This window comes from Barbus barbus, assembly GCF_936440315.1.
Source record: "Barbus barbus genome assembly, chromosome: 34".
NCBI lineage: Eukaryota > Metazoa > Chordata > Actinopteri > Cypriniformes > Cyprinidae > Barbus > Barbus barbus.
In genome coordinates, this window is record NC_136762.1 from 12,639,476 (window position 1) to 12,667,422 (window position 27,947).

Here is a 27,947-nt window from a genome sequence, read left to right on the forward strand (position 1 = left end):
GTCCTTATTCATGGTTATCAACATCATTGACTTCAAAGAAAAAAAACATCCTAATCACTCTGAAATGTAAAGCCATACTCTAAAGGAAACCTTCATTACATTTAAAGCAAGTTTTATAACCAAATATCAGAAATGTTACTAATAAAACAATGAAAATATGTTGCTGACTCAATTGTATGACAGTTTTACATATACTGTAAAAAAAGGTAAATATTATTAGAGAATTACATTTTTTCCAGTGAAAGAAATGTTTTTCAGCTTTTTTAAATCAAATAAATACCATTAAAACATTTTTTTTTTTTAGACAAGTGACTGATTCATGACTGCAACAAACCAAAATGGGACAAATTAAAATAAACAGCCCTATTAGTAAATCTCAGAGTAATACACAGAGATATGTTCCTATATATGACTTCATTGCAAGGTTAGAATATGCCTTAGATTTCAGGAACTATGACACAATCACAACATAGCTTTTTTTTTTATTATTAAACATGATAAATTAAATACACATTTATAATTGCAATCGTCAGTGCAAATAAATAATTAATAAAGCAAGGCACACCAATGAAGTTTGGAGTAAAATGTACAAATGAACAAAGATGGGTATTTTATTCATCTTAAGTCTCTTATCATTCTTGCAAAATTGCAGGCCTGTTTAGATATTGGAAATGATGGACAATAGTTACAAATAAAACCGAGGGTTTCTCTTCATACACTTACATTTAAGAATTGTCCAAGAATCAGTATTCAAAATACAATATAGTATAAATAAAAAAGGATCCAATTAGGCCTACTGCTTCCACAAATTTACTTGAAAGATTATTTTATTTTAAAGTGGGTTTAAAAAACTTTTTTGTCAATTCTTTACTGAATCGTTTTTTAAACCGAGCCTTTGAAATGAACTACTCAAAAGAACCGAATTTCTGAAGTGAGTCTGACCTTACTATTGTTGAGGTTTAATGCAGATCCTTTTATCTTTGTTCATTTAATTTACAGCCTGAAATTTCAAATCTGGTTCACGTGACATATTTTAATGAACTGTATTAAATAAAGGACCCACCAAACAACCAGCGTTAAACCGAGTCAGTAAAACGCTCTTCTTCAAATAGAGCTTTCGGGCTTCCGTAGCCGTGTGTGTTGGTGGGTGGGACAAATACAAAGGCAAGCAGGTCAAGAGGAGGAGAAACCACGTGTGACAGCCAGGCTGAGAACTGTCCTTCGCTAGTAAGGTTGTTTTTGTAATATCTTGTATATTGTAATATTGCCATACAACAGACCCGCATCACAGCCCTCAGCAACGGACATCTGTTGCTAACTCCGAAACCAAATAAGTCTTGTGGGAAACGAATCATGGTTAGCAAGACGGATGACATCCCAGCATCAGTGCCCAGCTGCAACCAACACCGGGAAGGCGAGACAGCAGCCAGCAAGACAGCCTTGAAGGATCCATGTGCCTGCGGTAAGGGAGCTTTGAAGCCATTTAAGTTACACTGTAGCATGCAGAAATCCCTCTGCTCCTACTGATCTTGATGTATTTTAACACAAGTCCATTGCTGTTTAGAGTGAATCAGTGTTGAGATCTGATGTATGATTGACTGGATAGAGGTCAAAGTGAAGTAGTAGGCATCAAAGGACATAAACAGGTAAAGTACTGCAGGGTAGACCCATAAACACCATTATGCTTCTGAAAAGGAAGTAGGTGCTTACAACCTTGTACAGGCCAATCATTTTTATGTCTTGTCTAATGTGCTTTAAGTATTGATCTGGATCTTATCAGGGTGCTTGGTTGTAGATTAACTCATTCACAGGCTTTTTCTCAATAGATTATCAAACTAAAATTAAATAAAAATGTCCATTCTGTGTCAATGGTGTGATTAGGCTTTCCTTTCTGATTACTGGATAAATATTTGACTTGTGTTGTAGTGGTTGAACCATGTATATCAAATGTTTGTGTGTAATTTTAATAGGAGGTGAGACTAATTAAGGCTAATAGAATGGTAAACTATAGCAAAGGTGAATGTAAGTTGTATTATTTTGCATGAATACACACACAGAAATGACAAAAAAATAGAATAAAAGTGTTTATTGTAATTTCATGTGTCCCACTTCAGCGTTATTCAGTCATTTAGTACTATAGCAATTTGCATTTACATGAAACAGTACTACAGTTAATTTCAATATTTCGTCATTAATTGCAATATGGTAATGCTTTCAGCAAGATGTTTACTGTATGCCTGCTGTAGCAAAGTCAATAGCAAGTGCTGATCTGGGATAAAACGACCATCTGAAGTTCTTAAACTTGAACGCTAGAGATGAACCCAGAGGTGTTTTACTTGTTATTTACAGGGAAACGTGTAAAGTGTTGTTAGTAGCCTGTCCGCTAGCTGTGCGTGAGATCCGGAGTCCGGACGCACGTGTTCTGTAATAGCGCGCAGGAACACCAATAAACTGAAGGTCACCTTCAGTGGGACGGAACTATTGAGCGAGAGAGGGAGAGCGAGGTTTTACACGGTCTAATTTTTAGGTGACACTGTATTGAGTAGTTTTTAATGGCCAAAAGAGCCCATTATGTCTGTAAGTTTACATAATTTACTTTAAGTAACTTATCGTATTAGTAATTAATAGCTTGTTTAAACACGCGTCTGTTTATCGGCCCCCCCTCCTCTTTCATTCAGGAAAGTGTTGCGCTCCTCGACCGGGAAGCGGAAGTAGCCACACATGGAAAGTCATGGTGCATGTATGCCGATAGAAGGTTATTGCTACCAGATAAATATAGCGGGATCTGTTTGGTAAGTGTTGGGATTACACTGTTTGACTATCACGTAGGAGTGATCCTGTAATTTGTGAATTATTTTTGAGGTATAAGCTGTCATTTAGATCCGTTTTAGAGCAAATAGCCGGGTGTTGTGCACACTGTCAGTTAGCTAACGTTAGCTGCTGCAATTCGTGTCACATTTAAGGAGACCTTGGAAGAGACGGAGTCAGTATGGCACCTGACAGTTGTGGAATGGGTCACATTATCTTGGATTTGATGCTCCGGATGATGCGCTCTTGATGAGCTGTGAAAGTAGATGTCTTTGTGCAGTTGCATTGTTATATATGATTTAAATGCTTAGTAAAGATGTTTAGGAAGCTGGTTAGGCCATCTTTTGTTTGCTGTGCAGTTTTAGTAATTATAATGTCATTTTTATTGCTAATCTGACACCTTTGATCAGCATCATATTCCAAATTTTCATTATGAGGCTCTCATTCAAAAACGTTTTGCACAGATATGAATGTTACCTCAAAAAAAGTCTCAGTATTTTACTTATTATAAAAGAAATAGATCCTAATGAGAGCAGCTATGTTGAAATCACATGATCAGCTAAATTTTACTAGTTGTTATCCATCCTACACTGAAAAGAAATTGATGTTAAAAAAATTTGCTAGTAAATTTACAAACAACTAAAGAAACCGCAAGTAACACATTTGAGTTAAACCTGAAATATAAAATGTACTCCAGTAGTCTTTATTTTATTTACAACTCTAAATAGTTTTACAGTGTATTATTGGATGCTTCTGTTTAATCATGGCTGACTGTAAAAAAATTGTTTATCGTTTTACATTTTGCACAGTTTAAATTACAAGGACCGCTGCCTGCAGCTTTTGTATTACTAATGCCAAATGTTCAACACCATGCACTGTTGTCCCAACATCATGTCACTCCACAGGGGATCTATAGAGGCTGCAGCTTCATTTACGTCTTGCTTGCGTCTCATGTATGCCACCATGATCTCAGTTGTGATAAAGCTTGGCAGGTGTCCCTTGTTGTGCATGACTGAAGGTTTAACGGCCAATTTGTGCTGCTGCCATTTAGTAAGTTTGCTTCTTTTTCAGATAGCTGTTGAAGCATTGTTTTCACAATGGGACTTTGCACTTGCCTTTTTATCATTGAAAAAATTCACTTTGTCATAGGGAAAACAATAAGCATGCCTAGTTAGGAGTGTAATAGTGTAATATCTCTGTCCTGAGCACTCTGAATGATTTACCTTCAGGGTTGCAAATTAATCGTCATGGTTTTATTTTTATTCTAAACTGTACTGAACGTCTGCAGTAGTGTCATATGTGATGTGTGTGTTGATGTATTAAACTTGCACTGTTCACACTATATAGAGCTTAAAGGATGAAGTGAAGTCTTAGAACATGCTTGGCTTTAGTGTCATGGGAGATTAGCATATTAGTATAGTCTAATGTAAACTGGTTTCGTCTGATCCTCCAGCCTTCACATTCATTAATTGTGCCAACCAACTGGACTTCACCCAGCTTAGGGAGGACTGAAGGACAAGGGGATTGACATCAGGGTTGTGCAATGCCAAAGCACAAACCTCATACACACTTTGATCTATTTAAAAGCCAGCTGTTGTTATGATGCAATTCAATGGAATGGGCCTCAGCAAGCTTACAAAGGGAACTGAAGATGACTTGAAATTATTTTAAAAGAAGCTCTGGCCTTCCAAGCTTTTATTAGGGGGAAATTGTTAATGAAGTATCTTTAAAAATCGTTAAATTGAATCCTTATCCAGTCAGTCATGCATAACTGGAAGGGGGGCCTGGGACCCTGAATATTGTTGTGGACAGTGGGGGGGCTTGGAGTCAAAAATGTTGAGATCCACTGTTTTAGGGCTGTGCAAATCCAGATTTCAGTGATGTATCTTCATTTTGTTGTTCTGATCATCTAAAACTAAAATCATAAACATTTTCTTTTAAAATAAAATCAACTTTAACTGAAATAAAGTATCAAAACAAATGTACTTTATTTGAGTTAGCTGTCAAGGAGACAGCTAACTGTTTTCATTTAGTTAATTTAGTCATTTAGTAACTTTCATTTGTTTAACGTACTAAGAAAAATTAATAAAGTATGTAGACAAAACACAGTATTAAGGACTTTTGAGATCCTTAAAACGAATAGTGTAAATTAACATCAAATATTGTCACAGATTAATGTAAAAAGGATCACAGTTTAATAAATAAAAATAAAGTTTTTGTTCTGTTTGTTGTGTCTCAGATATGTTTTTTGGCTAAATACTTGGAGTATCGTTAAATATAATAAATTGATTTTATTATCGTTAAATATAATAAAATCAAGTTTTATAATTTTTAGTGGTAAAAAAAATATACCCAAAGGATTTATCAAATTATTATGGAGTGTATTGAGGTGCCTCAAGTGTCAACTACAAAATCTTTGGGAGTATTTATTGATGAGACTTTGAGTTGGAAAGAACAAGCTGATTACGTGAGCAGAAAAATACATAAATCTACTGGTATAATAAGGAGGGTTAGGCATCTTGTTACTACAGAGTGTCGTCTTATGCTTTATTATAGTTTAATTTATCCGTATCTTTCATATTGTAATATTGTTTGGGCGAGTACTTTTCCTACTAATCTTCAAATAATTTTTGTTCTTCAGAAGCATTTTGTTAGGATTGCAACCCAATCAAACAAATATACTTCATCTGCTTCTTTATTTCATAAACTGCAGGTGTTTACCGTTTATGATATTAATATTCTTCAAATATGTGTTTTTATGTATAAGATATATTCAAGTGAGGGTTACAATGTATTTTAAAGTAAATTCACAGGTTCATTATTTAACTCGTCAACTTTCAAATTTTCATTTTCCGAAAAGTTCTCACTTGTAGAGGCCAATACTTGATCAGATTTAGGGGTGTTAAATTGTGGAATGATTTATCTCATCTAACAAAACATTTTTCCCCTTTAATATGTTATAAAAGAATAAAAGATCATATAAATGCTGCTTTGTAATTTATCTTGTATTTTATATACCATAGATGGTTTATTTTGAGTATATTCTGGGTTTTTTCCCCTGTTTTTTTTCGACATATGTTGTAATTAATTTGTATCTATATATTTGTTATTGTAATCTAGCTCTTCATTTAGTTTCATGAGTTTATTTGTTTTTCATCGTTTAGGTGGAGGCTCTAAATAAGCCCTTTGGGTTTTCTGCCTCTCCCTGTACAGTATATGGATTGTATTATATATTTTTTGTTTGTTTATCGTGTTTTTATTGTATATATTTACCCTTGTGCAAAATAAACTAAACTAAGTACACCATTTGCAGAATTTCCCTGCAGTATGATGGATTATATTTGGTGTTAACAGCGCCTATACTTAACAAATAGGCTTCCACCACCTGACCTAATGCTTGTGATTAGATTTGGATTGGATCGGGGGAGATCTGTGTAAACATTCAATTTAGAGCAAGATAAAATAACCATATGGTTCCACTAGGTCTGAAGAGAAACAGTCAGTTTCACTTTGAACTTGTGATGGCTGCTGTAACTGACTGAAAGCAAGCACAATCTCCACATTCCTTTTCGACAGTGACAAGAAGTTACTCATTACATGCCATTTACTCGTAGGCACAAGTATATAATACATAAATCGTGCTTTTTGTAAATGGGGATTGGGTTTTGTGTGGTCCTCTGTGTCTGTAGTGTGAGACCAGCTGCTTGTTGCTATAGCCATGACCATTGAGGAGAGCCAAGGACATGCTGCAGTTAAAGCAAACAGTGTATTTTAGCTGAGTTATGGCTGAGACAGCTGTGGCATCTCAAAACACGCCTGCCTTGCTCTTCAATTCAATGTGTGGCAAAACATGCAGCCTCAGCAGATCTGTGTTAGTGAATCAATCAGTAAGGCAGATGGGATCTCCTCAGACAATTGAGTCAGATGATATTGCACCAGCTTTGGTCCGGCAGCATTCAGCCAGAGAGCGTGCCGGGAATGATTGCCCCCTGAGACCCGGGACTTAAAATGTTGCCGTGGAGATCTCCATGGCAGCCCGGCATTGTGCTGTGGGAGCTGTATTGTGTACAGTGTGTGAAGTGTCACAGGCCCTCAGAAGCTGATCGCTGTGCTAGTTGGCTGACCTACTGGTAAAAATCCACTAGCCTTTAAGCAACTTCTTCAGGCTAAGCAGTACCTGCTAAACGGCAAGCTACGTGATTAGTGAGGTCTGTATTGTAAGTAGAGGGCTGTAACTAATGATCTTTATGAAGATTAACTAATATAACGATTATTGAAACAGTGTTATTTATATACTGTTATAGTATTTTAAATTAGCTCTGCCTTATTTCAGTAAGCCAATTTTTGTTTATTTTCATGATTATGAAAAACTTGATTAATTGGCTACAACTAATTAATCTGTGCTTTGGGATAAACATTTAAAAAAAATGACTAGGAAGCTATCGGCTTCCCAAAATTAAACATTTAAGAATCTTTTTTTTTTTTTTTTTTTTTTTTTTAAATCTGATTCACAGAAGTTACTGAGTTCAGAATCCGACTTTTTAAAAATTAAAAAGTCGAATTCTGAACTCGGTAACTTCCGTGAATGATTAACTGACCAAGTGAGTCTTATTTAAATCACTAATCACAAGTCAGTTCGAAAATGATTTATGAATCTTTATTCATTTGGAAAAAAACAAACCAAAAACAGTTTACCAGTCTTTAGTATGTGAATTGGACATCAAGGCTGTGTTCATTGTTGCATGCAAAAATGCCACCTCACCTCATATCAAAATTGTATACGCTTTATTTAAAGGGATAATTCACCCAAAAATGAATGTTTTGTCATCATTTACTCACCCCCATGTCGTTCCAAACCTGTATGAGTTTCTTTGTTGAGATGATATTTTGAAGAATGCTGGCAATCAAATAGTTGATGGTCCCCTTTGACTTGCATAGTATTTCTTTCCCTATCATGGAAGTCAATGGGGACCAACAGTTGTTTGATTCTTCAAAATTCTTTAAAATATCTTCTTTTGTGTTCAACATAAGAAATAAATTCATACAGGTTTGGAACGGCATGAAGGTGAGTAAATGATGACAGTTTTCCTTTTTGGATGAACTATTACTTTAAATTACGGTCACAATTATTATAAATTTTTTGTACCCACAGGGCACCGTGGTGACACCGCAGTGATGAACGGGGACGCCGGTCATGATCAAGCCGAGGAGGCCGACTCCAAGCAGGACGGCAGTGCTGATGCAGACCCTGCAGAGGATGCAAACGAACAGGAAGTGATTGTAATTCAAGACACTGGCTTCACTGTGAAGATCCAAGCACCAGGAACTGAACCCTTTGACCTTCAGGTGAGTCCTGTTCTTGCACTCACTGCCCATTACACAAACATTTGTAACCAAATATTGTAACAAAATCTGTGGTTCCTTCTCAGGTATCACCACAAGAGATGGTGCAAGAGATCCACCAAGTTCTGATGGACCGCGAGGACACCTGCCACCGCACCTGCTTCTCCTTGCAGCTCGATGGCAACGTACTCGACAACTTTGCTGAGCTCAAGTCCATTGAAGGCCTGCAGGAAGGCTCCCTTCTCAAAGTGGTTGAAGGTACAGTTCAACACCTATCTCAAGTATACATCTCATTTGAAGTTACTGAGCATTTAACAGTTTTGTTTCCTTCCTGTAGAGCCCTACACAGTGCGTGAAGCTCGCATACACGTTCGTCACATCAGAGACCTGCTAAAGAGCCTGGATCCATCAGATGCTTATAATGGAGTGGACTGCAACTCCCTCTCGTTCCTCAGTGTCTTCACAGATGGAGACCTTTTAGGTCTGTGACAGGAAGATTGAGAGGTCTTAAGTGGTTTCTAGTAGGTCGACGGCTAGTATTCAATGACCTGTTTGTACTTACCTTCGCAGATACTGGGAAACGCAAAAAGAAGGGTAATGAACTTGAGCAGATTGATTGTACGCCGCCTGAACACATTCTGCCAGGCAGCAAAGAGCGTCCTTTAGTTCCCCTTCAGCCACAGAACAAAGACTGGAAGGTAGGACATGACAGATTTTGCCATGACTCTTTCATGATGTCTTGCTTTTGTTTTGAGATGTTCGTTTACTTTTGGCCTCTGTCTGCAGCCTGTGCAGTGCCTGAAGGTCTTCACCATGAGTGGCTGGAACCCTCCGCCTGGCAATAGGAAGATGCATGGAGACCTCATGTATTTGTACATCGTGTCTGTTGAGGACAGACACGTCAGCATCACTGCCTCCACCCGCGGATTCTACCTCAATCAGTAAGTGACTGCGCTGCTCTCTAGAGAACTTGATTCTGATTGGTCAGGCTTGCATTCTGTGGTCAGTTATTGAGTGCACCATCATTTTCTCCATAAGGGAATTGATTTTTAATTAAAAAAATGAATAAAAGATGTAGATGTAGATCCCAGGCAAACTGGGATCTACATGGTTGTTAATGGATGGTATATGCTTTTGTTGAAGCCTTTAGTCTGCATTATTTCAGTATTGAGTTTAATAGTTACGGAGCCCCTAAGAGCTCATGGTGGTGGAAAGATTTTGGGGTGGGTGAAAAAAATTTGGGGTGGGAGAAAAAATATTTTTCAAATCTTTTGCGTTCCCTCGAGAAAGTTTTGCGAGGGAACGCAAAAGATTTGAAAAATATTTTTTCTCCCACCCAGAAATCCTTCCACCACCATGAGCTCTAAGGGGCTCCGTAAATAGTAGAATTCCTCATGAAATAATTGACAAGCAAAATGTGCCAAAAGAAACTTTTTTTTTAAATCAATAGTTTTATATATATCCATTGTTTTGTTTTTTTAATCATAAGTTAATCGCAAACACAGTCTTGTACTTTTTTGTATGATTTTCAAATACTTTCCTGTTTCAAATCAAAGTTTGTAATGTTGATTCACCTTATAGCTGGTTGGTTTGGTTCATGGTGTATAGCTCTTTAACTGATACTTAAAAAAAAAAAAAAAACACTTTACTCTAGGGACAGTTCTCAGTATTAAAGGGATATTCCATTAAAGTCATTAATTACTTACCTCCATGTCGTTCCAAACTAGTAAAAGCTTAGTTCGTCTTCGGAACACAATTTAAAGGGATAGTTCACCCAAAAATTAAAATTGCCATTAACTACTCACCCTGATGTCGTTCCAAACCCGTAAGACCGCCGTTCATCTTCGAAACACAAATGAAGTTATTTTTGATGATATCTGAGAGCTCTCTGACCCTCCCATAGACAGCAAGGGTCCTTACACGATCAAGGTCCAGAAAAGTACCAAGATGATCGACAAAGTAGTTCATGTGACATCAGTCTGTCAACTGTAATTTTACGAAAATGTTTTTATTCCACATTTTCGTCTCCACGGTTTCTCTTGTGGACGTGCGTTCACGACCGTACATGATGCAAGAGCGTGGTGGCGCAAGCGCTTATCCAGATTCAGCGTGATGACGTTGAACACAAGGCATGTGTTCAACGTCATCACACTTGATCTGGATCAGCGCTTGCGTTATTTTTGTTTGCTTTGCGCAAAAAGTATTCTCGTGGCTTCGTAAAATTACAGTTGACAGACTATCACATTGACTACTTTGTTGATCATCTTGGTACTTTTGTGGACGTTGATCGTGTAAGGACCCTTGCTGTCTATGGGAGGGTCAGAGAGCTCTTGACTATTAGGGGGCAGCCCTAGTAAACCGTATAGAAATTAGGGGTGGCACAGTACACAGATGTCACGGTTCGGTACGTACCTCGGCTCGGGGGTCACGGTTTGATAAGATTTCGTTACAATAGGAAAAAAACAACAAATCTATTATGCTCGGTTTCTTTTCATTTATTTTGAACAGAGAGTGCAGTAGTACTGTGTTGACCCGAATATTACATATTACACACATTACATATTTTTGGCACCACCTATTGTCGTGGGTGTATTATTGACATGTTAAAGTCTAGACCCTGAATATAAGACAACCGCGTTTTTACAGATGTATTTCCAAGAAAAAAAACATTCTTATATTCGGGTCAATATGGGCAAAAAAGTATTTAGTCAGCCACCAATTGTGCAAGTTCTCCCACTTAAAAAGATGAGAGAGGCCTGTAATTTTCATCATAGGTACACTTCAACTATGAGAGACAGAATGGGGGAAAAGAATCCAGGAAATCACATTCGATTCTGATTCTGGAAGTCACGATCCGATTCCAGAACGATACTTGATCTACATTTTTTTTTTTTTTTTTTTTTTTTTTCCCAATTAATTCTTCTGCTGTGCAAATACATCTTTACATTTGAACCTAAATTGCAGTTTCTATGCTTTTTGTTTATAGTTGGAATCTCTGTATGTCAGTACAGCCATCTTAAAAATAGGGGTGTGAATCTTCACTGGTTTCACGATTCAGTTAAATTACGATTATCATCATCAACTCAATATCACGATGCGTCACACTCTGTTTTCAATATTACTGCACATGGCTACATTTTCATATAAATTGTATATCAAATTTATTTTGTGTAAAATTTACTTTTTTGTTATTATATAAGCAGGCTACTTTAAAAAAAAATACTTATTTAAAATAAGTGTTCTTTAAATATCCTTTTACAGACAATAGTTATTGGTTTTTCTTTTTTCCTCAGCATTATTGCCGTTTGATTATTACTGATGAGATCATAGAGTGGCAGCTTTAACAGGCTGCATTTACACTAATGCACAGATCTATATATCAGATGTTTTGTCCTGCTCTGAAAACATAACTGATTGTGTGTAGCCTACGTCAATTTTGTATAAAAAGTATTTGAAAATGCAAGCGCATTTAACCGCAGCCGCAATCGAGCTTCAGGACAAACAAACACAAAGCGCACGTGAAAGTCTGTCAGTGCGCGAGTTTCGTACATCTAATAGTACTGCATTCCAAACAGCATAAATGAAAGCATATCTGAAGTAAAACATGGCGGGTGGAAGCACACACTGTCAAGCAATGTGCACGTGTTTCACAGCGCAAATTCTGTGCAGTGAAACCTGCCGTCTCTAGCGCGCATTGCTATATGCGAAAAAAAAGCTCTGAATCGTTGAAGAGAGAATCGCAATGCATCGGAGAATTGACTTTTTTCTCCCACCCCTAGTTAACAGATAAACAAGGGGAAAAAACAGTGCAACACGTAACATATATATATATGCTGAGTTTCAGTTAATTTTTGTGACGCGCTTAATTTGTTCACAGAAAGGAAACTCAAGTGGCAGAAAGCAACATCCTATTTGTTTTCTTTATTTTATAAAACCACAATGTTTTTTTCATTGTGAGTGTAAACAAATAAAAGCAGACCTTTATACAATGCTGCATTATTAAGACGATAAGGGTTTAAAGTTAATTCTGCTGGTATAAGGAAACAGTTGAAGTGATCGCGACACACACACACAAAAACACATCAGTTTCAGCATTGCTAAAGTTGGTAATTTATCAAAATAAAATACAGGTGCATCTCAAAAAATAAGAATATCATGAAAAACTTCATTTTTTTTTCTTGTAACTTATTTCAAAAAGTGCATGTAATGAATCTAAAATATGAAAGTTTCAAAGTAAAACATTTCAAAAGTTGTTTTAATTTTGATGATTAGAGCTTACAGCTCATGAAAGTCAAAAATCAATATCTCAAAATATTAGAATATTTCCTAAGATCAATCAAAAAAAGCATTTGCAAAACAGAAAAGTTCAAGTGCTTTAAAGTATGTTCATTTATGCACTCAATGCTTGGTCGGGGCTCCTTTAGCACAAACTCCAGCATCAGTGAGGTGTGGCATGGAAGCGATCAGCCTGTGGCTCTGCTGAGGCACTATTGAGACTTCAGCTCGTCTGTATTGTTGGATCCACTGTTTCTCATCTTTATCTTGAAAATATACCATAGATTCCTTATGGGATTCAGGTCAGGCATGTTGGCTGGCCAATCAAGCACAGTAATATCATGGTCAGCAAAGCACTTGGAAGTGGTTTTGGCACTGTGGGCAGGTGCTAAAGTCCTGCTGGAAAAGGAAATCAGCATCTCCATAAAGCTTGTCAGCAGATGGAAGCATAAAGTGCTCCAAAATCTCCTGGTAGACGGCTGCATTGACTTTGGACTTGAAAAAACACAATGGACCAACACCAGCAGACATCACAGCACCCCAAATCATCACTGACTTCGGAAACTTCACACTGGACTTCAAGCAGCTTGGATTCCTTGCCTCTCCAGTCTTCCTCCAGACTCCATACCTTGATTTCCAAATGAAAAGCAAAATTTACTTTTATCTGAAAGGAGGACTTTGGACCACTGAGCAACAGTCCAGTTCTTTTTCTCCACAGCCCAGGTAAGATGCTTCTGACGATATTTCTGGTTCAGAAGTGGCTTGGTAGCCCTTTTCCTGAAGACGTCTGAGCGTGGTGACTCTTGATGCACTGACTCCAGCTTCAGTCCACTCCTTGTGAAGCTCTCCCAAGTGTTTGAATCAGCTTTGCTTGTGCACATTTTCCTACCCAATTTCTTCCTTCCAGTCAATTTTGCATTTAATATGCTTTGATACAGCACTCTGTAAATAGCCACCCCTTTCAGTAATGACCCTCTGTGACTTACCCTCTTTGTGGAGAGCGTCAATGTTCATCTTCTGGATCATTGCCAAGTCAGCAGTCTTCTCCGTTATTGTGGTTTCAAAGAACAAGAGATACCTGGAATTTATACTGTATGGATGGTCATTAATTGAAACTCAAATGTAAATATTCTAATATTTTGAGATACAGATTTCTGACTTTCATGAGCTGTAAGCTCTAATCTAAATTAAAACACTTTTTTTTTTAAATGTCTTACTTTACATGTAATGAATCTAAAATATATGAAAGTTTCACTTTTTGAAATAAGTTACAAGAAAAATTTAACTTTGATATTCTTATTTTTTGAGATGCACCTGTACAAACATCAGCGCACCCGCCTCTGTGTCACCGTTGGAACGCGACTGAAGTACAAAGCCTATAATTTACATGATAAATTATAGTTTAGCATTCTTATTAGGGAATATTTGGATTTGTGTCGAATGAGAGAGGTAAGGATACACGAGCACAAAGCTCCAAACTTTCGCAAACAGTTGAGTGCACAAGCCTTTAAAGTATACTCCTTTGTCAGTCTATGTGAGGGACGCGTTCAGAATCAGCACATGGTCATTGTCCAGGGGGCTTTGTTTTCAAATGTGCAAATCACGGCATTCAAAGTTCTTCTGCTGGTGGTTATCAAACAGCATTGCATTACTGCGGGCGCCCCCTTCTGGATTGGGGGTGAATTGCCTGGATTCGTTGTAAGGCCTTGTGCACCGAATCGAGATGTCCGTACCGTGACGGTTCAGTACGAATACATGTATCGTGCCACCCCTAATAGAAATATATTACCAGCCTTTTCTGTAATTGGTCATGACATGAAAATAATCTTTGCAGGTCCACTACTTACGTCTTCAATCCCAAGCCAGCCAACCCCAGCTTCCTCAGCCACTCTCTAGTGGAACTGCTGAGCCAGATTAGCGCCACCTTCAAGAAGAACTTCACCGCTCTGCAAAAGAAGAGGTAATACACTATTATTATTAATACAAATTTAGTTCACCTCCCAGTTAGATTGGGAGGTGATTGGACTGATAGAGAACTACTTTGAAGCAACCGGCTCTAGCCTGCTTAAGGAAAAGTGACCCATTTTATCTCTGCTAGACCACAGTTGCACAAAGCATTAACATCCTACTCAAGAGTGAGATAAAAGGATATCTGGGAGCAGCAGTATGCAAACTTACTTTTTTTTTGTAAGTTGGCCTTCAAGGAAATCTGATGTAATTATAACAAAGCTGTTGGCTTTCAAAAAAATTTAATAACAGAAGCTGGGAGTATTTGTTTTACATTTATTTTGTAATTCCAGACGTTTCAAGAAGTGTATGTTCCTCAAAAAAAACTGAGAAATGTCTTCAGTTTACATCTTAATTTTATGTTTTTAGTTTTTTTAAGAGTTAGATTAATTTAAAATATTAATAATTCAATAATTTAAATACTTATTTAAATATTTAAATTAGTACTCCGTAGTTGAGAACGACTGGTCAAAATTGTGACATTTTTAGTGGCTTTTTCTCATCTTCATTCTGTTATCGTATCATTTTATTGACTCTGATTGTGGATCTTGCGTCAGGGTTCAAAGACATCCGTTTGAGAGAATAGCCACTCCCTTCCAAGTGTACAGCTGGACTGCACCACAGGTTGATCATGCCATGGACTGTGTGCGAGCAGAGGATGCCTACACCTCCCGTCTGGGTTACGAGGAGCATATACCTGGCCAAGTATGCCCTAAAATCATCCTTTCTTCAGTTTTTTTTTTTTTCTTTTGTTTCTTCAAATAGCAATATTAAAGTTTCTTTGTTCTCTGTGATAGACTAGAGACTGGAACGAGGAGCTCCAGACAACCAGAGAACTTTCTCGTAAGAACCTCCCTGAGCGCTTGCTGAGAGAACGAGCCATATTCAAGGTGAACACAACAACACTAGCTTCAGAATAAGTGTGGTTTCATTTGATCAACAATGTGAAGCTCACAAACTCATTTCTGTTTCTTAGGTTCATAGCGACTTTGCCGCTGCTGCAACACGTGGCTCAATGGCGGTGATCGATGGCAATGTAATGGCGATCAACCCTGGAGAGGAAACGCGCATGCAGATGTTCATCTGGAACAACATCTTCTTCAGCTTGGGTTTTGATGTACGTGACCACTACAGGGAGCTAGGTGGGGACGCTGCTGCCCATACTGCCCCCACCAACGACCTGAACGGGGTGAGGGCGTACAGTGCTGTGGACGTGGAGGGACTCTACTCCCTGGGCACAGTGGTGGTGGACTACAGAGGTTACCGTGTAACCGCACAGTCCATCATTCCTGGCATCTTGGAGCGTGAACAGGAGCAGAGTGTCATCTATGGCTCCATTGACTTTGGCAAGACCGTAGTGTCCCACCCCAAGTATCTAGAGCTTCTGGAGAAGACCAGCCGCCCGCTGAAGGTGCAGCACCATGCTGTGCTCAATGAGAAAGACACCGCTGTAGAGCTGTGCTCCTCTGTGGAGTGTAAGGGTATCATTGGCAACGATGGCCGCCATTACATCTTGGACCTTTTGCGCACCTTCCCACCTGACCTCAACTTCCTGCCGGTGGAGGGCGAAGAGCTCGCCCCCGAGAGCCAGAAGCTGGGTTTCCCCCGCCAGCATCGCCATCGCCTGGCTTGCTTGCGCCAGGAGCTCATCGAGGCCTTTGTAGAGCACAGGTTTGTTCCTGCTACTTCATAAAAATGCTTATTTAAATCTGATTAAATCTTTTTTTAAAGTACTTTCCCATTTGTTGTCTAATGAAGGTATGATTTATATACCAGCATTGGGTTTCAGGTTCAAAAAAAGACACCATAAAAATAGTTTATATGACTGAAGCTTATGATAGCTTTGTAAAAGAAACAAACCAGCATTTTAAGATGTTATCATAGCTTTCATTCACAGATTGGTTCTTGTTTGAATCATAAGCAGTTCTTTGAATATGTAGGAGGTATTAAGGTCTGGATTTTTGCACTTTTGCAAAAGGTTGTTAAGAGATGTATATTTTTATATATTTTTTATAATAATAATAATAAAAAATAATAGTAACAAATTATAATTATTCATTTTTTTTGTTAGTTGTTGTTAATATTATTTTACTTTTTTTTATTAGTAACTGTTACAAAAAATTTTATGTAAATTACATATTCAAAATAATATTTGTATATTTGACTTTTGTACTAATTATTTATACTACTACTACCAGTTATTGTTTATGCTATTAGTATTACTTTTAATCATTGTTAATATTGTTTGTAATTTTGGTAACTAATACAAAAATGGATTTAAAATATGTAAATAAAATAAGCATTATAGTTATAGCATCATTTAATATTATTGTAATCTTTATTATTGTTAATATTAGTAACTTTTATTTGTACAAAAATAAAATAACATTTATATGTAAATAATAAACAATTATGTATTTAAAATAAATATTTACATATATTTTAGTTTCGGTTTTGTAATAGTTACTACTAATACAAAATACTACTACTACTGATAATAATTATTAGTAGTAGTAACTCTTCTCTTTAATTAAATGAATCTTCTCTTTAATTGCTAATTCCTTTAGTCCTGAAGGCCAGTTTGTCAACTGGTCTAAACATGTCATCCTCTTGTGCCTCAGATATCTCCTCTTCATGAAGATGGCAGCACTCCAGCTAATGCAGCAGAAAGCAAACAAAGACAGGATTGCAGCCCTGCATGACACGAGCACTGCAGATGCAGAGTCTGAAAGCAAACCTCAGGCTATTGAAGCATCTGAGAAGGTTCCCGACGGCATGCCAACCCCCCCAACTTCCTCTGAATCCACTCTGACCCCTGATGACGCAGAGGCAACGACTGTGTCTGAAAAAACTGCTCCTGAAAACCAGGAAGCCCCAGCAGATCTAAAATCCGAGGTTCCTATGGCAAACACCAATGGTACTCATGAGCCTTCAGCTGCAGAGAGGCAAGGAGGAGGGTGTGATAGTCCCTTGGAGGGTAAGGAAGCTGATGAAAATATTCTTGGACTTACCCAAGCTAAAGAGCTGGCTGAGTCCTTAGCAGCAGAAGATGGATTCGGTATTGGTACGTCCTGTGAGTGCCCGAAAAGTGGCTGAGAGGGAACAAGAGCAAGAGCTGGCAGAGACATGCACAAATACTTTTCTTTTTTTTTTTTTTGGCTTTTTCTCATCTTAGCTCCATCTGAGTTCTGTCATCAGCTCATTAGACGTCCTGCTGTTGTCTTTTTCGTTTGCTATCTGTGTTCTTTCAGTGCATCTCTCCTCTGTGCTGTTTGCTCCTGTTCTCTCTGAGGCTCATTGAAGGAGACATGGATCTACTTGATTGGCTTTGTAATAATCTGGCTCCACTGTGTGGGGACTTCAGTTTGTTTACCCACACATTTTCCACCCAACAACACTCTCCCTTCTAACTTATCTTTGCGGTGTGATTAGAAAATCTGAATTTTTCTATTAAAAACACATTCATTTATTGTGTGTAGGATTAACTTGTGGTGATGGTGATCCTGTAATCCTGTTGTAAATGCTAATAATTAAACCCAGGGGTTTTTCATGTGAAGGACTTAATATGAAATGATTTAATTTTGTCATCTTCATAATTTAAACTTTCTCTCAGTATAAATGGAGTACAAATGTATTTTATATATCATATTTTGTAGAGTTTTTAAATGTTGTTATTTATCAATAACAATTACAAACATTAAAAACTAAAATATAAATAAATTAAACTTCATTTAAAATAAATCTTTACACATTTTTTTGTATTTGTACTGGCAGCCAATAATAATTATCATTGCTGATGTTAAGTAATAAGTATTTTTTTTTATTAATAAATGTTACAAACATTAAAAAGTAAAATATATGTAAATAAAAATTATGTATTTAATATAAACATTAATAAATGATTAATTTTATATTCATATATTTTATTATATCTAAATATTCTGTTTATATAAATTCATTAGCTGTATTATATCGTATTTGCTTTTTTAGTTGGTGACACGTATACATTTTTGTAAAAAAAAAAAAAAGTTCAAAAATGTTTCCCTTTTTGAAAACCCCTTTATTTAACCAGAATCTAGAATTTTATTTGTTTGAGTTTATCTTTTTTAATTATTATATATTCTGCTTTTTGTGGTGGTGGTTATTTAGTAGTTGCTTGTGAGCAGGAATGCATTTTAACATTTTGTGGGACATTTTTCACAGACCCCAAAAGTCGAGAGGTGGTCCTCAACGCCTGTAAAGCCGTGGGCTCCATTAGCAATACCTCTTTCGACATTCGCTTCAACCCAGATATCTTCTCTCCAGGTATGGTATATATTAAGTTTTGTACGTGGATTGTGATTTGTCTTTTTGACAATATAGGCAGTGTTGGCCACATGACCTCATCCATCTCTTACAGGCGTACGCTTCCCTGATGACAGCACTGAGGACATCCAGAAACAGAAGCAGCTTCTCAAAGATGCTGCAGCCTTCCTAGTGTCCTGCCAGATCCCCTCTTTTGTGAGTCACTAAACAACACCTACCTTCTCAGATAGGTTTATTAACCATGAGAAAATGTAATAATCAATGAGAAGCTGTGGTAAAGTCATTATAATGCACTGCTTTAAGTGGCTTTTTTCTATTATTAAACGGCAGCTAGAGCGATATGATTTTTCAATGAATAGTCAAATTCATTAATTTTTACAGGTAAAAGACTGTTTAGATCACAGCTCTTTGCCTATGGATGGAGCAACAATGACAGAAGCCCTTCATCAGCGTGGCATTAATATGCGTTATCTTGGTACTGTGCTGGAGTTTGTGGACAACATGCCTGCAAAAGCACAACTTGAACACATCTACGTAAGAAAAGGATCATTTTACATTTTATATTACAAAGACTGTTATAAAGATTATGCACTTAATATGTTTTGTTTGTATATGCAGAGAATTGGAATCGGTGAACTGATCACCAGATGTGCAAAGCATATCTTCAAAACATATCTTCAGGTAAGGTATAATACACATTGACAGGAATACAATGTGACACATTACTGATCAAATGTTTATAGAGTCAGTAAGATTTTGCCCTTGTTTCTTCTTATGGTCACCTAGACTGCATTTATTTAATCAAAAATACAGTAAAAACTATTAAGCACTATTATTGCACTTATTACAATTGAAGATGATAATTTAAATGTTTTTATTTAATTTAAAATATTTTTACTGTTATTTAAAATTATTACTATTATTATTATTATTATTTAAAGCTGCATTTTCAGCAGCAATTACTCCAGTCTTCAGTGTCACATGATCCTTCAGAAATCATTCTAATATGCTGATTTGCTGGCTCAAGAAGCATTTCTTCTTCGTCTTCGCCTTCGTCGTTGAAATGTTGAAAACAGTTGCACTGCGTAACATATTGTGGAAACTGTGAAACAATCAGGATCCTTTAATGAATAAAGATCAAAAGTTATTATTTTATTTTAAATATTAAAGTATTTACTGTCACTTTTGATAAATTTACTGCATCCTTGCTGAATAAAAAAAAATATATTCTTCCTTACTGACCCCAAACTTAGTGTGCCTTACTATGGAAATGAATGGTTACCATATGTATTTACATGGTCCTTTTGCCATTATACATTTCCAACAAGAAAACATTGGCAATGCCTTTATATAAATCAATCAACAGCTACTAAAAAGGTCAAAATACAGAGGCGTTTACCTTTTGTGATTTGCAGGGTGTGGAGCTCTCTGCTTTATCCGCCGCGGTGAGCCACTTCCTGAATTGCCTCTTGAGCTCTTTCCCAGACGCCATGGCTCATCTCCCTACGGATGAGCTGGTGTCCCGCAGAAAGAGTCGTAAGAGACGTAACCGGGTCCCTGGTGGAGGGGACAACACAGCATGGGCCAGTTTAACACCAAGTGAGCTGTGGAAGAACATCAACTCTGAGGCACAAAGCTATTATCACTTCAACCTGCAATGGTGAGAACTAGTTCTGTACAAACACCCTGCATTTTATTAGCCTAGTAGTATATACTAATGGTGTTGTGCCTTTGTTTCACAGTGAAAGTGTGGACCAAGCAGTGGAGAAGTACAGCTTGCAGAAGATCACCCTGCTGAGGGAGATATCAATCAAGACTGGCATTCAGGTAGTGCTCTTATTGATCTCGCTCCTTGTCACTGAGGTGTCCGTCAGGCCTGTAGCGACAAGGCTTTCTTTTGTGCTTCCCCTGCAGATCTTGATAAAGGAGTACAACTTTGACAGCCGCCACAAACCGGCCTTCACCGAGGAAGACATCCTGAACATCTTCCCCGTCGTGAAGCACGTCAACCCCAAAGCCTCTGATGCCTTCCATTTCTTCCAAAGCGGGCAGGCCAAGGTTCAGCAAGGTACATTACAACACATCCTCATCAGTGAAATTTCACATGTGATGGTTTTGTAATGCTGATTGATGTGTCCTCTGTTTGTAGGCTTCTTAAAGGAGGGCTGTGAGCTCATCAACGAGGCCTTGAACCTTTTCAACAATGTGTATGGAGCCATGCATGTGGAGATCTGTGCCTGTCTGCGCCTTCTGGCCCGACTCAACTACATCATGGGTGATCATGCTGAGGTACATCCTGAAAACAGTCAAATGTTTGTATACCAGTGACTAAATTGGTTTCTAATTATTTTAAAAACCCTTTTGATCTTATGCTTTAGTTAAATTCTTTTTTTATTTAATTTTGCAGATGAATGTATACTATTGTTCAGAAGGATTTTTCTAAAGAAATATATACTTATATTTAGCACGGACACAACACGGCACAGAAATGGGTCAAAAGTGCTGGTAAAGACATTTATAATGTTAAAAGATTTCTGTTTCAAGTGAATGCAGTTTCTCGAACTTTCTATTTATCAAAAAATCTTGAAGAAAAAATGTATTGTGGTTTCCACAAGAATCTTAAGCAAAGCAACTGTTTTCTACATTGATAAAAATAAAAAAATAAGTAATGCTTTTTGAGCAGCAAATCAGCATATTAGAGTGGTTTTTGAAGGATCATGTGACTGAAGACTGGGGTAATGATGCTGAAAATTCCACTGGAATTAATGACATTTTAAAATATATTCAAATAGAAAACAGTTATTTTAATTTGTAATTCAATTTCGCATTATTACTTAGTTTCTAATACATTAAAACATCTTTTTAAAAACATTAGAACCACAAACGTTTAAACAAAACTTAATTTAAAAAATACATGCAACTACTCCCCCTTATATTTTCCATACCTTTTCATTTATTTCATCAAAAGATTTCCCCCCTCTTTTCAAGGCTCTGAGCAACCAGCAGAAGGCAGTCCTGATGAGTGAGAGAGTGCTGGGTATTGAACACCCCAACACTATTCAAGAATATGTAAGTATATATAAGTATTTCCATCGTTTTATGTACATTTTTATAAGTGCTGCTAATTTTACAATTATTCTACTACAAATGAAAATAAATGAACCTCAAACAAGTCTCTGTGATCTGTAAATGTTTTGTGTTTGTTCTCCACAGATGCATTTAGCTCTGTACTACTTCGCCAATGGCCAGCTGTCCACTGCCCTGAAGCTGCTGTACCGCGCTCGCTACCTCATGCTCGTGGTGTGTGGGGAGGACCATCCTGAAATGGCTCTGCTCGATGTAAGCCTTTGGTGCAGAACCTATACTGATCCTTAGTTTTGCAAAAAATTAAACCAAGTGTACTGATGTAACGCCTGAAAGGAAATTTAATTCCTTCCGTTGAGGCTTGTGGAGCAAAGCCCACCTCTCACTGTTGTTCTTTCTCTCTTATGTAGAGCAATATTGGTCTGGTGCTTCATGGTGTGATGGAGTATGACATTTCTCTGCGTTTCCTGGAGAACGCCCTGGCCATCAATTCCAAATACCATGGTCCACGATCCCTGAAAGTAGCTCTCAGGTACATACGCCTGACTACACACTAGTTCAAATCGTTGTGTCAGATGCAGTCAAAATATGTTCATCATCTTTGTTCTTCTGCAGTCATCACCTGGTGGCCAGAGTTTATGAGAGCAAGGCTGAGTTCCGCTCTGCACTGCAGCATGAGAAGGAGGGTTACACCGTATACAAGAACCAGGTACAGCCAACCATATATGTACAGTATATCGGACCTGCTAAAATGTTTAATGACAAATTAAGTTACAGTCACATTAAGTCTCACACAATTTCTGATTGTGTATACTTCCATTGAAATGACTGGATTTTGCCTGTGAAATATTACAAATACAAAGGCTTTATATATAAATACAAGGCTGATTTAATAATGAGGTTGTAATACACTAATGTATAGAATAGTATTATAATCAGTGTTGATGCAAACACTATGTACTTGTGTTTAAGGTTGGTGAAGCTCATGAGAAGACGAAGGAGAGCTCAGAGTACCTGAAGTACCTCACGCAGCAAGCTGTGGCTCTACAGAGAACCATGAATGAGATTTACAAGAACGGATCTAATGCTAGCATAATGCCCCTCAAGGTCAGTCACACCTCCACTGTCCTGGGCCTCATACCTCTAACATTTTCTTACATGATTTTGCCTGGATGTTCTTTTAATGTCTTATTTAGTTTCTCTCTGTTTGTCTCTGTAGTTTACGGCACCAAGCATGGCCAGTGTTCTGGAACAGCTTAATATAATCAATGGCATCATCTTTATTCCCCTCAGGTGAGCAAAGCTTTACGCCATTTACTTTAGTGAAAGTTATATTTTTTTTGTCTTTTTGGTTAAGTATGTCAATTAAATATTTTGTCATGTGAATTCTTTAATTGAATATTTGATTTTACATGGATTGGTATGGCATGTCATTTTATTTGACAAAATCCCTTGAACTTTAAACAACCATTTTTTCAACCAACTGTTTTTATTTTTATTTTGTATTATTATTTTAAATTAATAGAACCATTATAACCAAAACGCAACGTGAAATAACTGTCCTTGTTAAATAATTAGTATGAAATCATGGGCTTGCTAAATAAATATATGATAAGTATAGATAATGAAGGATTAGATACTGTTTTTAAAATATTGTAGTAGAGTAGATTTTGTATATAATATAATATGCAAATATATAGCATATTGCATAAATAGGTTGTTGCTTATAATGGGTCTTACAAACTCTTGCAATTAAAGACAAAATAATGATTATATACAAATACAAGCCTGATTTATTAATAATATATGTGGCTAATACTTTATTTATAAACTTATAATGAAGTATTACCTACATATATTGTAATGTAATATAATATATATTGGGTTAATATAATATAATGTTATGTCATGAAATATATAGTATAAAATAATAGAATTATTCTATTCAGTTCTATATTCTATTCATTCTATTCTATTTTACATACACATATTCTAACTTTAATACATCTTGCGGTGGTATTTTGGTCATTTTCATCAACAGTATAAAAACTGCTTGAACAAATTTTTGTCAGTAATTCTGACAATTCAGAGTAAGTGACATGACTTTTCACAAGTGAAAGAATTCTGATATTTATATTATGATATAAAAAAATATTAATATACATATTAGTGCTGTCAAGCGATTAATCGCATCCAAAATAAGTTTTTGTTTACATAAAGTGTGTGTATATATATATGTGTGTGTGTGTATATGTATGTATGTATGTATATATATATAATTGTTAATTATATTAATATTGTATGTATATTAAAAATTATCGTTTGACAGCACTAATAAATATATAATATACTAAATTGCCCTATGTAAATTAGACAATTATAATGTTATATTATGTATTTTAGCTGTAAGTTCTAAATTCACACCATTGATTCTTCTCACAGCCAAAAGGACCTGGAGAATCTGAAGGCTGAGGTGCAGAGACGGCAGTTGATGCAGGATTCTGGGAAAATTGAGGAACAGCAGGGTGGTCAGTTAGAGCTGGATGACAAGCTGCCTGTGGATGATTAACAACCCCAACCGTACAGCCCCTCTCCATATGAGGAGGACTTGATTCAGCAGCCATCTGTTAGAACCTGTGGACCTGAGAACTGAGCTGTCTAATCTAACCAATTCACTTTGAGCATAATGGGGAGGGGAGAACCAGGAACAGGCAACAAAAAAAGTGTACAGAGTGTAGTTTGTAGCTGTAAAGAGAACAAAGCAGATGTTTTACACGTGCAATTCGACAACACGACCCCTCGAGGTCTACCGGAGGAAGCAGAGAGAATGTAGTCCTTCCTCTTTGAGTTTGCACTGATGAGGCTGGAGGTGACCAAGGATGACCATGACATTTTATACCAGAGCCTTATCCACCCATTATCCCCATCTCTTTCCTTCTCATCTGAGTCCAGGATAACCACAATCCGTCCCAAAGCAACCCACGAGTGTAGAAAGATCCTAAAAACACACCTCCCTATCTGAAACTCAGGTGATTTCTACACTGCACACTAGAAGAGAGACGTTCACCGTTCAATCCAACAGAAATAGACATACAAGAATCATGGGCTTAAGAATGTAAACTCTAAAGGTCTAGTCTCAGGACCGAATGCTAATATTGTGTCCCATACGTTATTTCTACGCTCGCCGTGGCTGCTGCCTTTAGGCAAAACCAGATTGATGCAACTTTACAGATGCGAGTTCTCAACCAATCATTTGTGGCGTCTGTAAAACAAGGAATCTTTTTGTAAGAGTACATGAGAAGCCATTAGATTTTTCATGTAAATGTTAATTTAAGCCATGTCTGTTTTATAGAAATACATTGGGAAGCTGTATAAAGCTTTGTCATTGGGGTTAGACAGGTACTTGATTCATTGATTGAAATACTGATTTGAAATGTCCAGCTTGAGTTAGACTGTTGTGCTGAAACTCTTTCACTTTAAAAGTGTGTATGTGTGCGTGTTCATGTGTGTATGTCTCTTTATGGTTGTCCGTGCTAGCGCAGAAACAGATTCAGAGGATTCCTCCAAAGCTGCTGCAACAGAATAATATCGTGATGATATTTTTATACGTACATCATTGATAACGGATGGACTCGTGCAACCTGTTAAGATGAAGATGTGCTACTAATATTGTGTTTTTCAAGATCCGATCAGTATATTCTCCAGAATTATTTAGCACAAGGTTCAGGAACTTGTGAGACTCGTGTTTGGTTCCTCCCTAGCTGTATTTGTTGCACTTTCCAGTGCCGGGTTTTTTGTGTGGTCTCATATAGGACTGCCAAAAGAGGAATGAGATGGGCTGCTTCAATGTGTAACATAACCAAAAAAAAAAAAAGATCAAGGACGATGTGTTTGCTTGTGTACATGCTTTGTGTGTGTCCTGCAAATGTCAAAATTGTTGCTGTGCTGAAACTGTGTATGAAGCAATATGCTGGAACTAAGTGCACACCTTGGATTATGCACATGGATGCAAGAAAACTGCTAGCCTGGTTGTATTTCCCTATAAAACAAAAAGTAAAATTGTTTAAAAATGGTTTGTCTCTGGAAATGGGTGGGGAAAAGTGATGTAATTGATATTTACGAACAAGAATATGTAATTATGTGTGAGATTTGTGCCTATTTAAGCTTCTATAAGTCATAAAGTTAGGCAACTGTATTTCTTTTATATCTGCTTAATCATTTCTTGATGGATTTTGAAATCAGAAAGCTTGGATGTTGGACTGAAATCCTTGAATATCTACTTCAGTACCTTTAGGTGCCACATGGGTGTGCTGTAGTCGATATATTATTAACATTCATCGATAATGGACGTAAACTCAATTTTTGAGGTATTGCATTAGAATATAGGAACTAGATTTGAATCAAAACATTGAAACTGGAGTTCATTAGGATCTTAATTGTTTCAAAATTAAGTATTTACCAACAAGATGCCATAGCAACTTATTAGGAATATGCCTAATGTGCTGGTGCTGGTGATGGTGGTAGATTAGTGGTTGAAGCTCATCACAAGTTCATGGTGGAGTAAGCTTGACCTTTGAACTGAAGGGTTAAGGAGAAAATCCTGTCTCTAGTTTGTCCTTGAGCCAGGCACTTAACCTCAGGTTTCTCCTGGGCTTAAAAAAAACCAAGTAACCAATCTGCAGTTAAATATGATCTCAATTGAATATATTCAAGCTTCCATAGTTGCACATCTCATAGTGAACAAACCAGTGGATTCAAACATGTTTTAAATTAAACCGCAAAGATAATTTTCATAATAATGGTCACCAAATCTGTGATGTGTTCATGTTATGTAGCAAAGCAACATGTCAATACAAGATTTCAATAACTGCTTGCATGACAAACCAATTTGATGTAATCTAGATGTGTAGTACTTTTTAGAAAGGTTTGGGCTTTATTGACAAAGATGCAGAAACAAAATAGCAGGTATTTTTGTTCTTTTTTTTTTTTAATTACAATCTTTAATTTGAATTGTCTTGAATGTCTTCCTGGGTATAATATTCATAATATTCTTCAAATTACAGTTTAATCACAAGTGTTTATGTTTCTGTGTGAAAGTGTGCATCTAAAACAAAGAAAACTTCTTTTTGAATTGTCAGAAGGAAACGATTGGACATTTAAAAAACAAAAATTAAATCTCTTATCAAATGATTTGCTGTACACCAGTAATTTAAAAGAAATATCACAATTAAGACATCCTCTACCCTCAGTCTGTGGTGTATTTTGTTACATTTTCTCTTAAATAATCTGCAGAAACCCATTATAAACTAGAATATATATAAAAAAAAAAATATCTGAGGAAATCTACATAGAGCAAGCATACAGTTGCTCGGTCTCAATGTCTTCTGGGATTGAACAAACAGATCACTTCTTTTTTTGGATTTCTGTTTTTCTTCTGTAATTTGTTTTCGACATGAAATATTTGTTATGCCCTTTGTGTGTTTGTTTTGGTTTCTTTAATGAGTGGTACCTTAATGTCAACTCTTCTAAATAACAATCTAATTATTTTTGGGCCGAGTATCCTTTTGTATTAAAATGAATAAAGAAACCAGAAAAAACATGTTCAAGTTTATTTCTATAGCGCTTTTTTCAATACAAATTGTTGCAAAGCAGCTCTACAGGAAATTAAGTTTCCACAATATATTTATTATTGCAGAACCTTAATATATTTAACTTATGGCAAAATTGGGTAATTCTGTGTGTTGTCTGTATATTGGCATCCTCTGAGGTCCTCTGAGGGGTTGGCATCATCTTTTCTCAGGTGTTCGGTCATCTCAGATCATTTCAGGGTTGGAACCAGACTGAAGCTTCTGTCTTTCCTAGAAAACAAAGAAACAAATAGAGAAACAGAGAAACAAATAGAGACATAATTAGCGTAGCTGCTGTTCCATCTAAGCAAATATGATTTGTTCAACCAAAGCTAAAGAGTAATAATAATGTACATTTGATCAGATATAACTGCAGTACAAGATTATAAGATGCATTATGTGAATGGCCCGGTTTCACAGACGGGGTTTAGCCTAAACTAGGATTAGGCCATAGTTCAAATAAGACGTTTAAGTAATTTTTATTAACATTCCTTAGAA

The 27,947-nt window shown here is 36.7% G+C and overlaps 1 protein-coding gene across 4 annotated transcripts; it reads left to right on the forward strand.

Moving 5' to 3' along the window:
* Positions 1–1,139: 1,139 nt before the first annotated feature.
* Positions 1,140–27,413, forward strand: LOC306854012 (clustered mitochondria protein homolog). 4 transcript variants are annotated; one of them, XM_079391785.1, is made up of 26 exons: positions 1,140–1,462; positions 7,961–8,154; positions 8,238–8,409; positions 8,489–8,632; positions 8,722–8,849; positions 8,938–9,092; positions 14,261–14,386; positions 14,991–15,138; positions 15,231–15,323; positions 15,410–16,104; positions 17,055–17,410; positions 18,637–18,738; positions 18,833–18,933; positions 19,120–19,272; positions 19,357–19,419; positions 20,154–20,398; positions 20,481–20,565; positions 20,653–20,806; positions 20,888–21,027; positions 21,727–21,807; positions 21,952–22,077; positions 22,233–22,354; positions 22,438–22,531; positions 22,795–22,929; positions 23,042–23,115; positions 24,265–27,413. In XM_079391785.1, the coding sequence occupies exons 1-26, from the start codon at positions 1,354–1,356 to the stop codon at positions 24,389–24,391; spliced, it is 4,122 nt and encodes a 1,373-aa protein (XP_079247911.1). In that variant the 5' UTR covers positions 1,140–1,353; the 3' UTR covers positions 24,392–27,413. The 4 variants fall into 4 exon arrangements, with proteins under 4 accessions (XP_079247911.1, XP_079247910.1, XP_079247912.1 ...); XM_079391784.1 differs by having other exon boundaries at positions 1,171–1,462; positions 17,055–17,497; XM_079391786.1 differs by lacking the exon at positions 1,140–1,462 and adding an exon at positions 2,711–2,792 and having other exon boundaries at positions 17,055–17,497.
* The last annotated feature ends 534 nt before the right edge of the window (positions 27,414–27,947 follow it).